At 36.5% G+C, this 17,611-nt stretch overlaps 3 protein-coding genes across 4 annotated transcripts in view; 1 reads left to right on the top strand and 2 right to left on the bottom strand.

Moving 5' to 3' along the window:
- Positions 1-2,329, bottom strand: part of LOC134679942 (lysine-specific demethylase 6A) — a 56,108-nt gene extending 53,779 nt beyond the window's left edge. Inside the window, exons 1-3 of the mRNA XM_063538893.1 lie at positions 2,103-2,329; positions 1,636-1,741; positions 701-809 (exon numbers count right to left, since the gene is read on the bottom strand). Of these exons, the coding sequence (XP_063394963.1) occupies positions 701-809; positions 1,636-1,741; positions 2,103-2,167 (280 nt within the window). The 5' untranslated portion in view covers positions 2,168-2,329. The remainder of the gene's footprint in view (positions 1-700; positions 810-1,635; positions 1,742-2,102) is intronic.
- A 283-nt stretch (positions 2,330-2,612) lies between these two features.
- LOC134679937 (dual specificity protein phosphatase 13B-like) lies at positions 2,613-17,050 on the top strand. 2 transcript variants are annotated; one of them, XM_063538888.1, is made up of 5 exons: positions 2,613-2,780; positions 4,775-4,861; positions 8,390-8,520; positions 12,702-12,928; positions 13,377-17,050. In XM_063538888.1, the coding sequence occupies exons 1-5, from the start codon at positions 2,763-2,765 to the stop codon at positions 13,571-13,573; spliced, it is 660 nt and encodes a 219-aa protein (XP_063394958.1). In that variant the 5' UTR covers positions 2,613-2,762; the 3' UTR covers positions 13,574-17,050. The 2 variants fall into 2 exon arrangements, with proteins under 2 accessions (XP_063394958.1, XP_063394959.1); XM_063538889.1 differs by lacking the exon at positions 4,775-4,861 and having other exon boundaries at positions 2,625-2,780.
- LOC134679938 (large ribosomal subunit protein mL42) lies at positions 17,037-17,587 on the bottom strand. The gene has a single exon (XM_063538890.1). The coding sequence runs from the start codon at positions 17,511-17,513 to the stop codon at positions 17,172-17,174; it is 342 nt and encodes a 113-aa protein (XP_063394960.1). The 5' UTR covers positions 17,514-17,587; the 3' UTR covers positions 17,037-17,171.
- Between the last annotated feature and the right edge of the window lie 24 nt (positions 17,588-17,611).

The raw sequence follows: 17,611 nt of genomic DNA, 5'->3' as shown, positions 1-17,611 counted from the left end.
TTTCTCTATTAGTCTTCTGGTGCTTTATTTCATGCATGGTGTAAAATAATTTATTTTAAACACAGTCAAATACCCTATTTATAAGTTTCTATCTGACCCAATGTTGAGTGGTGAGTACATCTATTTCTACATTTTCTACTACTTAAAATATAGGTTGTGTTAGAGATGGCAATAATATTTTAGCGATCATACCGATGTTCAGTGTTGGCGACTGGCTGGCGCGCGACCTCCTTGGAATACATACTATTTTCTATTTTAATTTATTATATCAATTGGAGTCTGCCTGTCACCGTGTTACAAATAACATCCTTGTACTTAATATTGTTTATTAAAATATTTAATTATACGAGTCTAACGCGTTTCCATTATCCCATTAGTCATAATATTTACAGTCCACTTCATTACCTATCATTCAGAACAAACTCTTTTTTTATCTATGTTTTTTAAAGGATGGGGTTTCGTCACACAGTGACAATATCACCCCCATAATGAGCTAGTAATAATGTAGTACTGTAGTATGTATTACTTACTACATTATTTTTAAGTATAAATTGCACATCATCCTGGGCTTGCCTGATAGTGGTAATAGTCATAAAAAATTGTATTAACCTACAGACTATAACATTTTAAGCTCTCGCATTTTGTACACATATTTAATTACACAAACGGGTTTACCACAATACGATTGCATTGTTTTTACCTTTAGCATAATCCTCTAGCAGTAGATGGAAGTGTCCCAACTTGCAGTACGTCTTGGGATCTATGCAGATATCCCTCCGGGCTCCGGGTGAGCTAGCTCTGTCCTCCTCCTGAAGATAATACACATATGTTTTAGATTAAAGGAATTATTAATGTTTTTTGTCATGAATAGTAGAGTATCCCGCAAGAGTGTCAGATAATAATGATCTTTACATATTAATAAAAATTTTGGGAACCAATTGTAGGCTTATAGTTCGTTTTTTTTTAGCATTAGAAAGAACTTGCAAGAAGGTAAGCGATCTTGAGATGTCTTTTAATTGAAAAACGCTTTTTATAAATCAAAAACTATTACTTATGAAAGCAGAAGAATATAAATAAAAAAAAAGGAATATAAACTGTTATATAATTGCCGTAAATTATTTTTAAAATGTGTTTATCAATTAAAAGGCACATCAAGATTGTTTACCTTATTTCTAATGCTTAATAAAACGAACTATATATAATTTGAGTGTCTAACCAAAACCTGACTTACTAATATACATATAATAAATATTGAAGCCTAAATGGGTTGTATGCTTTGCTGGGCACATGCCTCTTCTAATGTGCGAGAGGGCTTGAACTATTGGCCAAGCTATATCTGCGTTCGTAAATTCCAACATGTGCTTGATTTATGCAAATCACAATCAAACCCCGAAACTAAACATAAGGTCTTCTTTTCAAAAAAATTTACAGATTGTATAGTAGAATTTTCAAGCGGAACAACAGTTTTAGATTACCAGTTTATTATACTAGATTAGTCTAGTTTACTAGTTTTTCAAAACCAGGTTAATCAGCAGCAGTAAAAGTGTTAATAGCCTCACTGATAATATTTGTGTAATATCACCGCACCACCAGTAAGCTTTCTGTATGTATGCAAATGTAACATTAGAACATTACCTTAACTTGTACCAGCATTCCCTCCAAATATTTAACAGCTTTGAGAATAAGAGCTCTGGTCCGAACATGTTCACTGCCACGAAGCTTTAGGAAGCCAAACTGGCGACTGAAATTTGGAGAAAAGAATATTATGATTGATGTTCATTTTGAGTATGTTTGTTCTTGTTAGGTTAGAGTTACAGCTCTATTGTTATTGTATTTATTAGTCACAAGTTTACTTCAATAAACCATTATTCTTCATGAATCTCGTCCTACTGTAAAACCTTTAACTATAATTACGAAAATACGAGCCACTTTATGTCAACAGCCGACGTATTTTGAGAAAGTAGACGCACAGTAGATGTATCACGTACACAAATGTGCTCTTCGTAGTTCCGTGTAAAACTCATGTTATACTTTACAAATAACTACAACAGTCTAGTAATTACAATGTTAAAAACTCTGAAAAACATTCAAAGCTTGCTCACCTATCAAGCTCCGATAAAACTTGTAGCTCTTGAGAGGTTAGATGTAACTCTTCCTTCTCGTCCATCTTACCGAAAGCTTATAGAAACTGAGCCTATCATCAATAATATAGTTTTAACGCGGTTTTTATCACTTTGAAGTCATTATTATCTTAGAAATTATGAGGAAAGTAGAATAAGACTTTTTTTCCCGAAGTTTGATGTCATTTATTGTCCACAGATAAGGAACACACAAAGAGCGGGAGACTTAAACCATAGACACTTTAGTCAAAGTTGAACAAAGAAAAAGAAATCATTGTAAGAAAAATCGAACTTCTTGTCACGTTGGCAACATTGTACCGCGGTGTGGACGCACCATCATATAATTTCATTCATTCGTTTTACGTCATAATCATAGTACACCCCCACCAACCACCGTTGACCATTCATTCATCCTGATTTATTTTATGACAATGTATTGAATTGAAGTGAAGACGTTGCATTGTACACAACGTATGTGTGGAGCGTAGTTATCACATCGTAATTGATAATTTACATTATTTGCCATTAGTTTAATAGTATATTCTGTTTATTCTCATAAAGTAATACACAATTCCGCGCTGTCGACGCTTTTGGAAATAAAAAGGCATTCAGCTATTAAATTAAATTATAACTCCTACAAAAATGAGCTACAGGGACACGGTAAGTACGCGCAATGTTTATTTTCGTATATTTACTATTACTTATGTGTTAACTGGAAAAGTACAATGTAATAAAGGCATAGTACCTATCGACAGCAACACAAGTGCTATCTAGACACGCGGCAGCGTGTCAAGCCAAGTTCAAGCAAAGGAACTGGCTAGCCAGCGCCAAGTGTAATATTACACGAACCACTTGGTGCCACTTTTGACCCTTCTATAACTCAAAACATCTTTAACGTAAACACATAAAACTACGTGTGTTTAATTATATCCATAAGGACATCTAGAAGCCCAAATTTCATGAAGCTAGCTCAAACGGTTATAAAGATATGAAGGTCAAAAAGTCGTAAATTTTAAGACTGACTGACATACCTATAGTACCTAAACCTAACCTACTTCCAGATGACCTAGAAGGATGAAATTTGGAATCCAGCTCAGTTATTGTGTGAAAGCGTAGGAAAAAATCTAAAAATTAAAAAAAGTTATAAAATAGGGGGGGTCCCCATACAAAAAAACCATTTTTTATTGTGACTGACATATAAGTACCTAAACCTAACCTACTTCCAGATGACCTAGAAGGATGAAATTTGGAATCCAGCTCAGTTATTGTGTGAAAGCGTAGGAAAAAATCTAAAAATTAAAAAAAGTTATAAAATAGGGGGGGTCCCCATACAAAAAAACCATTTTTTATTGTGACTGACATATAAGTACCTAAACCTAACCTACTTCCAGATGACCTAGAAGGATGAAATTTGGAATCCAGCTCGGTTATTGTGTGTAAGCGTAGGGAAAAATCTAAAAACAAAAAAAAGTTAATAAATAGGGGGGGTTCCCATACAAATTTCTTTTTTATTGTGACTGACATATAGTACCTAAACCTAACCTACTTCCAGATGACCTAGAAGGATGAAATTTGGAATCCAGCTCGGTAATTGTGTGTAAGCGTAGGAAAAAATCTAAAAATAAAAAAAGTTAAAAAATAGGGGGGGTCCCCATACAAAAAACCTGTAATACGCGCTAAACAACCGGCCAACGGTGTGTCGTTGGCGGCGCGCGGCACCACATAATTAATACAAAGAACAGAAGTAAAAAACATGCAGCGGAAACACAAGAAAAAACATTAAATCTCAATACCTGCCTAGTTTTCTTTACAAAAAGTATTGATATCCCATCAAAAACATAAATGTAAAAAAGGAGAGCCAAGTTCAATACAAAAATTATGCTTGGCTGTGGGGTTCGCTGCAAAAAGAATGGAGATTTAAATGAGTGCCAAGTTCTATGCAAAATCCAAATATGTATTTATAGGAACAAAATAACATTATAAACAAGTATTAAACTCTATTTCTTTGCTTTATTGGATACCTATAACAATTGCTGTTATTTAAAAAAAATGTGAGATCTTAAAGTAGGTTAGATTTGGCTTGGCCAGTTTTTATCAGAATTACAAAATATATATGTTGAATAACTTTATAAAATGACTGATGTAATGAAAACTGGCCAAGTCAAATCTAACCTGCTTTAAGATCTCGCATTTTTTTAAATAACAGCAATTGTTATAGGTATCCAATAAAGCAAAGAAATAGAGTTTAATACTTGTTTATAATGTTATTTTGTTCCTATAAATACATATTTGGATTTTGCATAGAACTTGGCACTCATTTAAATCTCCATTCTTTTTGCAGCGAACCCCACAGCCAAGCATAATTTTTGTATTGAACTTGGCTCTCCTTTTTTACATTTATGTTTTTGATGGGATTTTTAATACAAAAGTATTAGTCATGGATACAAGGTCGCCTCATTTCATGCGAACTTACGGGATATCAGCTTTCATAACAAATGTGCAATCGTACATAATATGCCGCTTGCTAGATGTTTGCCTGAGTTGGCTGAATTTGGAAGTTTGGCTTTTTTTTAAAAGTACAATTGGACTTGATACTAATCGGATTCTGCCGACTGCAATAACTGGCTTAAATAATAAAGTGATGGTGTGTTCAGGCTGTTCAGCAGTGCACATTGTTTCCGAGACACAAATACTGTGCTGCTAATGAACAACGGGTAGGATCCTACCTGCGAACGCTAATGGTATTTATCAATTGGTTTATTTGTGTGTTCCTTGTGTTCTGTTAGTGTAGCTGATCAATTTGATTTTTTTATTTTATCCATTTGATTTTACCTTGGATTTGGTTTTATGGCAGTCATAATTGAAGCCAAATTTTGTGATGTTCATGATTAATTGATTTGTCAATACCGAAGTAACAGGAACTTCATAAGAAGGACATGATAGATATATTCAAATTTATCAGCTGTTTGTGTGTAAAAAAGTAGTGAACTTCTGACACAGCTAAATATTTTTTCCATCTGTGATGCTTAGAATTCAATTTGATGTACCACCAGCACTTTGTAAATAATACAATTCCTAAGAAAATTGCCTTTGTATTATTATTGAAAACTATGCCATCCCAGGGTGCATAACATCAACATCACACTAACATGAATTTAGATGTGCAAGATTGATTTGACAAATGTAACAATATTATTAAATTTTCATTAAGTTATTTTTATATTTTTTAAGTATTGTCTTAGAATTCAATTTATACAAAATATGCCAAAGGTTGTCTGGAAAAAATCACTATTTCAAAATAATTCAGCATAATTATAATACCTAATTATCAAATAATTATTTTGAAATAGTTCAAAATAATTCAGGATGTTACGCTATCAGCAGTATCAGCCTTTTAGTTTCTGTACAATTTTTTTTAAACATATATTAACATACAGTGTGGAAAGATAAGTCGGGCCCTGGAGGGAAACTACCTTAAATCCTTAAGCTAGCTCATTTTACTTAAAGGAGACATTCATTTATTTTTAAAAAGCAACAAATCTGCATTTAAAGATTTTTCTTTTTTTTCTTCAATTTGGCTTGTCTAAAAAAAACTTGAGTGCTAAATATTAAATTTTATGTATATTTTATAAGATAGACGAGTGTAAGACCTAATGTTTCTTGGAGAAATGTTATCATTAACATTAACTGTATCGACTAATAGAATAAAATTGCGAGTGTTTATTTTTTGGAATTTTTAGTCGGTTCGAGTCCCCCGCGAGGCAAGCGAGTTAAAAAAAATCTTAGAATGCAGTTTTGTTTCTTTTTAAAAATAAAGGAATGTCTCCTTTAAGTAAAATGAGCTAGCTTAAGGATTTAAGGTAGTTTCCCTCCAGGGCCCGACTTATCTTTCCACACTGTATATAAAATTAATGGTGTGCTTTCTAAAGCATGGCAACGGGCAGTTGTAGTTCTCTTTGTGGTCACAAGAGGTCAACCATCCTAAATTAATAAAAAAAGATATTCAGCAAAAACACGTAAATTCAATGTATCAAAAATTATTGCCTGAAAAATTTGTGACTAACTGTTAGGCTGTCAAGAATGTCAGTATGAACTCAATATTAATTAATTAAACCATACCTCACTTGATTGACCGTTTGGCAACTATAATTAATGGTTTTATGCCTGGCCCTGTTTGCTGTTTGAAATAATACCTGCCACTCAAACACCTGTGGTATTTATTAATGGTTTATTTTTACATGAACTAATTTCAACTTATGTGTGTCAATAATTTTATAACTTATAACCATTGGTGGATCTTATTTATATTTTTGCAATACGGTTTAAAATAAGTAAATGCCAGTTAAGAGGGAGCGTAAAGCCAGGAAATTAGAAGAAACCTGCGGCGGATAATATGGCTATTGCGCGGGTTTTAACGTCATACCTCAGTGACTCTTTAAAAATACTTTACTAGTTATTTTATACTAAAATTATACTGCTGTGATACGCAAGGTATACAATTGAAATTAAACTGGACTTGTTTTGTTTTCTTGTTTTTTTTTTCTATAGAGCCAACTTTAACCTACCTAGTTAGATTTTGGTTAGAGTCTACCCTTGCTTAATAGGTACATACATATACATAGTCTAGTTTCCGTGTGATTTTTTTCAAGGCCTTAGTAGTTAAAATGTGTAACAATAACAATTCAATACACAAACTACAATTGTATTAGCCTCCTCTTAACTGTGTGGACGATGATGGTACCTACCTACACTTGTATATAGGTATGTAGGTACTGTAGGTAGCAGACTGTAAACAAATAAGGACTGGTAAACAAATGCTTATCCACTTATACGATACCTACCTAATTTATAAACGGATGTCATTTAATGATGCATGTTTTATTTTCAATTATATACCTACATTACGATAATTTACGACTTAAAAGTCGTTATTTAAATACCTATTCTATTCTAATACGACAATCTAATTCATGTCTAGTCATAAACTCAGTATTTGCATTGATTTTATCATGGACAGACTTTTATATTGAATGAAAGTACCTACCCGCAATATTTATTATTTATTGGAACAATGACACGAACGTTTACCCTCTTATCATCGATACAAACTGTTTATATTTAGAGAAGTAAATATTTACCAGCAAAATCGTACGATACTGAGGGTCTACCGCGAACAACCTTCGAAGTGTTGCCTGATTCGTGTTGCCTGATTCGTTCGTGTTGAGTCATTCGTGACTCCCGTGGAAGTCTGTCGCACTTGTAAATTCGTACGTAAGTGACTAAGTGTACAGGGAGGCAACACGTCGAACGTGGTTCGCGGTAGGCCCTCTGCTTATTAACGTCACAAGTATTTTGCTTTTCACGTTCTTAACATCATAAGTGTTGTGTAAATTATATTTAGGAAGATAGCGTGTACCTATATTGTGGTTGTAAAAGATAATTTATCGTTGGTGTTTTGATGAATCCGTGCCAAAGGTGTCTTTTAAGAGGAAAAGCGGCGGCTGTTTCATGGCGTATTGTCTCTAATTACCGCGTCCATGTATTTTCTGTTTACCGCAACTTTCCAATATGGTTCTAGAATGCCCGATCCAATATTCATGGTCAGGCATGGATAGTTTAGTTAGATCGTCTTTAAAGGGGCCCACTGATTAACAGTCCGCCGGACGGTATCGGCCTGTCAGTTAGAACAAAATTTTGACAGTTCCGAACAACTGACAGGCCGATACCGTCCGGCGGACTGTTAATCAGTGGGCCCCTTAAATGGGCAAGAGGCGCCACCGCGTTTCCTCTTAACACAGGACGTAATTTCGCAAAAAGGATCTAACCCGCAAGAATTTGCAATTGAATACTTTTGTTTTAAACATTAGGTAAGGTTTCAATAAAATTGCAACATGTTAAGCGCTTCACACACCCTACTTAATTCAGTAAGTTGACACTTTTGCGTATTGCTGCGCCCCTGTCGACCGTTACCGTTACTGAATTAAGTAAGGTGTGTGAAGCGTTTAAGGCCGCTTGTAAACGTCCTGGGTTTTTGCCGGACAAACGACCGTGTTAAGCGACTACGTCCATTTATGTGGCTACCGATAGCTACAGCTACACCCAAGAAAATAAAACATCGTCGCCTGACACGGACAATTGTCCGGCGAAAACAGGACGTTATACAAGCGGCCTTGCGGGTCCTTTTAGCTAAACGACATCCAAACGTCCGTGACACGCTTTCGGGGATGGGTCAGCTTCTCTGTTGTGTGACGTGCGGCTCCCGTGTGCAGAGTTTCGGCTCGTCCTCGTCGATGTCCATGCTGAGCTCGCTGAGCGCGTACCGGCGGCCGATGGACGTGCACTCCTACAGCCCGACGCCGGACGTTAATGAGGTGTATCCTGGACTGTACGTGGGGGATGCGTGAGTATTCAACATTTATACAAGCGGCCGCGGCCTTGCGGGTCCTTTTAACTAGCTAATCGACGTCAACGTCCGTGACACACTTTCGGGGATGGGTCAGCTTCTCTGTTGTGTGATGCGCGGCTCCCGTGTGCAGAGTTTCGGCTCGTCCTCGTCGATGTCCATGCTGAGCTCGCTGAGCGCGTACCGGCGGCCGATGGACGTGCACTCCTACAGCCCGACGCCGGACGTCAATGAGGTGTATCCTGGACTGTACGTGGGGGATGCGTGAGTATTCAACATTTATACAAGCGGCCTTGCGGGTCCTTTTAGCTAATCGACGTCCACGTCCGTGACACACTCGGGGATGGGTCAGCTTCTCTGTTGTGTGACACGCGGCTCCCGTGTGCAGAGTTTCGGCTCGTCCTCGTCGATGTCCATGCTGCATGGTATAATAATATACTCCGTCTGGTACTCTCTTCCCGACTTTTCTAGGTGACCTGGCTGATACAAGCCTACGTCATCATGCGACAGCGCTATATGATTATTTGCGACAGCGCTATATATAGCGGCCATGTTATTGTGACGTAGGCTTGTGTCACTCTGGGAAGAGAAGACCATGTTTTATTAGACTTTACCTAATACCTATATGCATAATGCTGATTAGTTAAGCATTACACTTGTCTGTGCTCGGTAAGCGATGGGATTTCTACAATAGCCAAAAATGCTGAGACTATGGCTTATTATTGCAGTTTATAACTTTTTTTCATGATCTTGAACCCTCAAATGGTGGTATTTTCGGTAGGGTTAGAAGTTAGAACACACATACGGAATGTTAGGGTCGGCAATGCGCATGTAACACCTTAGGAATTGCAGGCATCCAAAAGCTACGGAGACGCTTACCATCAGGCGGGCCGTATGATTGTTTGCCACCGACGTAGTATATTAAAAAACCGGGCAAGTGCGAGTCGGACTCGCGCACGAAGGGTTCCGTACCATAATGCAAAAAAAAAACAAAAAAAAACGGTCACCCATCCAAGTACTGACCACTCCCGACGTTGCTTAACTTTGGTCAAAAATCACGTTTGTTGTATGGGAGCCCCATTTAAATCTTTATTCTATCTAGCTATCACGGTTCGTGAGATACAGCCTGGTGACAGACGGACGGACGGACGGACAGCGAAGTCTTAGTAATAGGGTCCCGTTTTACCCTTTGGGTACGGAACCCTAAAAACGCAAAAAAAAAACAAAGATCCCGACAAATAGAGAGCCTTCCCTATTCTCTTAAAGCCTTCCCTATTTTAAAGTCACTTGTGTTAGAATTGCAAGACGTGATATTCGTATTATTAAATAACTTATCGACCGAAAACATCGTCTTAATCAATCTCATTCTGAATAGTTCGGTAGTTAGAAAACACAGGTTAATCATAAAACGATGCCTAGGTACTATGCGCGTCTAGTCTAGGATATGACGCCACAAGCCACAATCGCGTGAAGTGTTGACTGAAATATAGGTAATGGCAGAGGCAGATTTAATCCGTCTCTGTTACTGTGCGACTACAATAGATTTGCCATTCGTAACAATTAAATATAGCCGTCGGTCAAATTTAAGCTGGTCAACGCACATAGCAGCGCATAGTTTTGTAAATTGTAACTTTGTAACCACTGTCCACGTGCTAAAACTCGTTGTAATATAAATAAATCTCGTGATGAATCTGTCAGTAGGCGGCTGCCCACGTAACTTTAGTCATAGTGTACTGTGTGCACGACTGAAAACAAAGCCAAGTCTCAGTTGTAAATCGCCAGGCAATTACGGTAATTAACAAGATAACGATAACTGGGGGACCTGTAGATCGTTAATTAAATTGTTATTTTGCATTAATCGTTGCCTACATTTATCTAGACATATCTAACATAAGCATTAGATATCTAAGTAAGTACGTCCTCATCGGACTGACCATTAGATTTTTACCGACCGAAGTGAGGTCTTAGGGCCAACTAGAGGTTTTTCATGTTTGTAAAAGTTCTAAATGTTTGTTAGATGACTATTAGAATGAACACAGCTCGGATTTTTGGAGTAGCATAGTACGTATAACATTTTTTCGATTCACGCTTGATCATCTTATAGGTTTTATTGTGATCTATGGAAGAACAATATATTTTTCTGTATTTTTTCCTTTTAAGTTACGGATATGGACGAACCGTAAAAGCGAATGTAGGTATCTAATAATTATGTATGGTGATATTGGTGGTGAGTGTGGTGACTCAAAGATTATACATCCTCTCCTAATCCATGCATTAGGTAATTCTATTGTTCTAATATGCATCCCCAGAGGCATTCCTTATAAAGTATTCAATAATCCTCTGATATACCTCACCATCTACGTATAGTCTGCCCACGCATGTTTCCCGCTGCGCAAATAATAAACTACTCTACCGTTATAGACAGTTGGAAAATTATTGCGTCATACGGGCGTACTTGTGCGTAATGCGTAACGTTAACTTTATTTGGGAAATCTACACCGTGTTTTTTTATTTCCGTTAACTTCGGGGAATGGTTAAGTACGTTTAAGAGAACTAAATGGCATAGTTAATGTAAAAAATTTTTTTTCTTTTTAAAAAAGTAATTAAATGTAGCATATTAGCGTTGTTGTAACACGGGCATTACATTTAACTCAACCAAACAATTGAAATATGTGACATATCAATGTCATTTAGAACATCGATCGACCGAGATTGAACTTATGTTTAGTAGCAAATGTATGAACTCATTCTAACTAAACACTAATCAATATGTAAACCGGCCCTAAGGCAAGTGTACACGCTTGTAGAGGCCTTATAGGAAAAAAATAAATTATTGATTATCTCCGAAATTGATTTAAGCTCAGGAATGCACCCTTGAAATTAACGGAAATGAAGAAAAAAACACGGTGTATAGGGCTATTTTTAGTTAGAAGTGCTAATTTTTGCGTCTTTTCGCGGTACTGTCCTGTGCAAAAGTATGGATGTATTTTATTACAAAATGTTTGGTTATACAAAGGTGACTTGATTTAAGATATGGCATGTAGGTATAAAAGATAGGTAAAAATAAAAATAACAAACTCCTTTATATTTAGTACAAGTTGTTTAGCTCGTTGTTTATTTATTGATATCACAAGCATTTTTACAGAAAACCATAGTATTCGAAAGAAGGGTTCACTAACTTTATTCGTCGAGTTTTTAACTAAGAGATTTGTTCCTGAGCGCGTTAATAATGTATTATGTCAAGTTTGCTAACCATAAGAATACATTCTAAAACCTTATAGTTCAATTTAAAAATCAATGTTACCCATGAAATCAAAGTAACTCCACAGTCTACGGAACTCAAAAGTGAAAAGATATTCCAGAGTTTCTTATTCGGCTTACTAATTCCTTCACTAATTTAAGTAAATCGTGAAAGCAGATTCCCGAAATAACAGCCACCCTGAATACCAGACCACTGTCGCAATACATTCCCAAAATACTTACCGAGTTGCGACAACATTTAGGTTTCAAATAGTTTCAATATTGATTAAAATTCAGATTCCAATGTTATTTTAGCTACCGAATCTATCGAAATTCAAAGAATGAATCAGTAGAAACGTTTACATCATCATTCTTGTATAGGTACCTACCTACGATATAAGACAGAATTTCCGAATTTAATCAAGATTACAACAACATAATAAAACATTGTTTTGGGATAATAACTAAGTACTTAAGTATTTAGGTCTCACAATCTACAGATGACTACGGTCACCTAAGATGCTTGACAAGAGTCAAAATTGTGAACGTGCAATATCTTTAAACGTGCAATATTTGTATACATATATATTTATATATTTCGGGATTCTCGTAAACGGCTCTAACCTTTCGATGAAATTTGCTATATGGGGGACATGGGGGTGTTCGGGGGCGATAAATCGATTTAACTAGGTCTTATCTCTGGGAAAACACAAATTTTGTTTTGCGAGCAAAGCTCGGTCTCCCAGAGATTACCTATACCTAGATAAAAGGTACGGAGTGGTAACTACTGCTGCCTGCTCGATGTCGTTTTATCGCCGCCGTAGGAATCCTAATCTTTCGTACCTAAGTAATTGCTTTCGCAGTTAAAGTGGAATTCTCCAACTGTAAATGCTATCGGCGCTTCTCAAATTCCTCGTTTCAAATATCCTTGTATACAGGGTGGCCGCAAAAGACAAGGCGTTCCTCCGCCGGATGGGCATCAACTACGTGCTCAACACCGCCGAGGGCAAGCGGTACACACAGGTCGACACCGACCATCTCTACTACCGAGACTGCCCCGGCCTGCGGTACAAGGGCTTCCCGATGATGGACTTGCCAACCACAGACATATCCAAGTATTTCCACATCGCTGCCAACTTTATCGACGAGGGCATTTCTAGAGGAGGTGAGTTCATTTTTCTATTTATGAGATAATTTCTATTCTTAGCGTAATATCCTAATTGTAACAGAAGAGTAGGTAGATACACCTACCGTAATATGTTTTTGCTACTTACTGCAATTATTATCTGTCGTTTTTATAGATAGGTACACGGTACACCTACACTGTACCTTGAGGAAAAATCGTATAACGTTTTCTTTGCGTTATACGGTTTTTGGGTTGATTATTAGATAATGCCTTAAGGCCTTTTGTACGAGACGTTTTTCGTTTATATAAACCCTCATATAATGTTGATAGGTCCAAACCTGATCCTCACTTTTAAACTTGAAATTGAAGAGTAAAAGAGTACAATTTGAGTGGAAAATCATATATAATGTAGCACTCAGATCTCAGAGCCAAGATTCTTAAAATGCCTAACGATTTGGCAGCGAAAGTAACCAAGCCGTGTGTGCAGGTCGCGTGCTCGTCCACTGCTTCATGGGCGTGTCCCGGTCGGCGACCTGCGCCATCGCCTTTCTCATGATCAAGCGCAACATGTCCCTGACGGAGGCGCTGGCGACCGTGCGCGCGCGCCGCGACATCCACCCCAACGAGGGCTTCCTGCGCCAACTCCAGGCGCTCGACAGGGACCTGCGCCTCCGCCTCCGCTGACCCAGAACCCCCTTCGCCTACCACAGCCTCTCCTGCGACCTGAGGCTGCCTCATCGCGTCCGGAGCCTCGACCGCTCCTACAGCCATCACTATTAACGCGAATTTCGACTGGACTTTGAGGTTTTACCAGTGATTGTGAGATTTAAACTGTTTTCAGTTTCATAAATTCGAATTAACAATAGTCCATGTTAACCGTGCACTCTATTTTTAGAGTTGAATTGTGATTTTTAGAGTCATCGTTGATATCGTATGCCATTTTATTTTTGAGCCAAAGGTAATTATTTTTATAGTATGATCTGTTGTAGTATAAGTAAAGTTATGTCCAGTATCAGTAAATAATATAAGATGTTAAAACTTCTTTAAATTAGAGTACATTATTATATAAATGATATTTATTCAACAAAATAGTACAAGTCTTCTAGCCTTAAGTCATAAAATGACTCTTATATGTTGTATGTAAAGTAAATGCGCTTGTTAAGGGCAAGTTTATTTTTATAGCAGTAAATTATTGCTTCAAGACTGGGTATTAAGGGGCCTGTCCTATTTGTCCCGACTTCGCATTGAATGTGCTCTTGTCATTGTATACATATTAACACCTAGGTAATCTACCTTTATTTTGGCAAATAAAAAAAACAACAGGGCAATCAACCTCACTGATAGACCAAAAAAATGCTATACGAAAAAAAACACAAAAGGAGAATTATGTATCTTGTAAGATACGTAGCCAATAAAAGGGTTATTGGGCGCTGCCAATGTCGCCTTGTTTTTGAAATGATTTGAAAAGGCACATACAAATAATTTCATGACAAGTTATGGATTTGATGAGAAGTTATAGAACTCAACTTGCTCAAATGGAAGTAACACGCAGCGTGTTCACGAAAATAGGAATAATTCCCATCCATGGCAGTGACATCAGGGAAAACTAAAGTCTGTGTTTAGGAAAACAAGAAAACTAAGCATAAATGTGAAGCTAGGACAAATTGGAATTGGGCACTTGTGCAACACGATAGCTGTCTAAAGTAATGGACGTGTTTAACAGTATTTAGTTCAGCGTGTCATTGTCTCGGCGAGTGTCACGGCGCGCGGGCACATTGTCCGCTGCCAGCGTGACAGTTGGCTGCACATTCGTGTCGTTAAAGCTCTATTTTAGATACCACGAAACAGGTCATAATACTCATAATCAAGATCTTTGCACTATGGTTGCCCCGTGGATATTGTTGGCCCTATGAAATAAAATAGCAAAGATTCACTCATTGTATTAGATGTGTAAAGTCTAAGACAAATTTATGCTTCGAATTTAACGGGTAGATGGCGCTATACAGCTTCGTTGAATATGCGGTAATTCCCTCCAAGGGTAATTCCCGTTGTCAAACGTTGACGTTTGAAAAATGCAGCTACAGCGCCATACTCACTTTTTTTAGCTTCAGTGCGTATATAGGTACCTCTTTGTATATATGGTGCTTCAAATCTTGTAACTTAAATTTGAACCACTTCCACTGTCTGATTGAGCTGAAATTTCGTATACTTCCACATTTCCGATGACAATGCAATAATATGCTAACAAGGAGCTGATCTGATGATGCAGTCGGAAGGTAGCCAAAGGAACTCTTCGAAACACTTTCGAGTTTAGGCTCATTTGAAAGGTCTCGAGAAGTACTTGATAGACATGCCAAGGAAAGAAAGTACAGTCGGCAATAAAAGTGTGTATTAAAAAATATTTTGGACGGTTAAATACTTGTTTACACATTCTAATATAATCAATGAATATTTGGTAATATACAATGCTGTTAGAGATTTTAAATTTTAAGCCCGCGGTTTATTGTACAATTTGGTCTTTTGTGCAAAGTTTAGTTATTTGTACCTTACATGTTGAATTGTTAAGTTTTAAGTAAAGCTATTTTTGTCTCGCTTATTTAACCTATTTATGAAATTTTATCATTAGATTCTATAATATGAAACTGAGTTTCAGTGCAATATTACATTACAAAAGCACCAAGGGAAGCTAATATGTGATAGTTGATAAGAATAATAACAGTATATTTTGAAAATAAAGGTACTTCTATGTTTATAAAGATTACAATCACAGACTAATATTTTTGTTAACACATTTATTTATCTTGCCGGAGATGTGTCAGAACAATATAGAAGTATGATAGTGTTAAGCAGTTTGCTTGTAACTGTGATAAACATTGTATTGTAGTCGGAAGTGGGTTGCTTTAATGATTTAGGTCTTACCCATGTTATAGTAATGTTCGACACACTTCTCATAGCCTAGTTGAAAGATATTTATAAGAGGCACTTCTTACATTACATTTTATGGCTAGTTATAATGTTATGGAGGAAAAACTTAGGAAGTGGTAATGGACATTAATAAAAGTCAAATTAACAACACCTGATCTCAAGTTCTGTCATTGTGATCTATGTACCAAATTGTGATCAAAAACCGTTTTGCATCAGAAATAGGAACTGAGTGGAACTTTACATAGGCCTCCTGGGTCCCTGAGGTCTTTTTTATAAAGTATTTAATCCAAATGGAATATAATAAGGTTCCAAATTCAAAACTGCAATAATGACAAGGGGGACTCAGGAGGATAGAGTTAAAATTTCAAAACATTGTACATCTCATCACAATGGCTTAAAATGGAGTGGCTAAAGCATAAATGATTGAGATTTATAGTAAAAGTGCCACTTCCAAGGTGCCTTTGCTAGTATTTTGTCTATCACAATTTTTCTCTGGATTATAGCTATGATTGATATGAGGTAACTTAAGGGGGCTTGTTGGTTGCTTAAAGCCCTTAAATAAAATATGAATTTATTTGTTTTCAAACTAACATAAAAGTAACTTTTGTTTTTAAAGTTAGCCTCTTGAACAAGGGTTGGAACAAGAGGCAGATTATGACTATGGAGCTACCTTCAAATCAGCTACCTTGCTTTCTAAGATTGAAAATTTACATTAACATCTTAAAGGCCTTAAAACTGGGCTAATCAACTTTTTCTTGTCATGAGATGCCGTTGTTATGATGTACCTTAATAAAAACCATAATTAAAAATAAAACATTCTATTTTGTGGCAGTTATACAGCCCTTTCAATTATGGGCCAGCTACTAAACATGTTAGTTTTGTCTTAAAACATTTTTTCTAAGAATCTTACTGTGATCATCTGGCTGACAGGATGGAATAACAAGGAATAACTGATCAAACCAGAAAATCAGGAATTGAATTGTGAGTGATGTCTATAACTTGTTTTAATTGGTGACAATACAGCCTGTGTTGGGTCTAGTCTTGTAAACTGTTTGATCTATTGTAAATTCTACTGATATCATTAAGAGTAGGGACCTGAGTTTTAATTGTAAAAGGAATAATTCTATAATACTCTGTTTATCATTGAGGTTGATGGATATATTCTTAACATTTTAGGATATGATATATTCAAGATGATGTATATGTACTGAAAATAAAAGTATTTTATTTCGGAAACAGTTTTTATTCACCTAAAATAATGTTACTGCTACTTCCTATACAATGCATGCTCCTCAAAGCTTAAAGTATTTTCTATTAAGTTAATCTATACAAGAATTCATGTTTGTTTATATTTTTTTTACAAGTACGGCCTGTCCATTTCAGTATTCTTAGCTTTCTTGTCTCTCGCTCTCGGGAACCAGCGGTGCTTCGTAGTCAGTGTCATTGCAGATAAGTGTTGCCTCGCTATCTCCGGTTTAACATTATAGAAAACTCTCTTCACCTCCTTGTAATCAGACATTCTCAGGATAGATTCGTCCTTAACTTCATCAGGAAGAGGTCTTGAATGTTCATATGGAAATTCTTGGTCTCTGTGAAGTGCAACTATCGTAGATCCGTCGTCCGTAATTACGATTTTGTTAAAGTTCCTAGTTATCACACCTACAGGTTTGAATCCTACCGCACGTATCAAATGAGCCATTGCTTTCTTATACTTTTCTTATTTTATTGTATTTTCCAAAGAAACAACGTAACCTCAAAGCATAGCATATTTGCTTTGACAATTTGACAAGAATTGTA

Source organism: Cydia fagiglandana, chromosome 3, assembly GCF_963556715.1.
Source record: "Cydia fagiglandana chromosome 3, ilCydFagi1.1, whole genome shotgun sequence".
In the NCBI taxonomy this organism is placed as follows: domain Eukaryota; kingdom Metazoa; phylum Arthropoda; class Insecta; order Lepidoptera; family Tortricidae; genus Cydia; species Cydia fagiglandana.
Note: the sequence above shows the minus strand (reverse complement) of the source record. Positions and strands in the feature narration are given on the sequence as shown.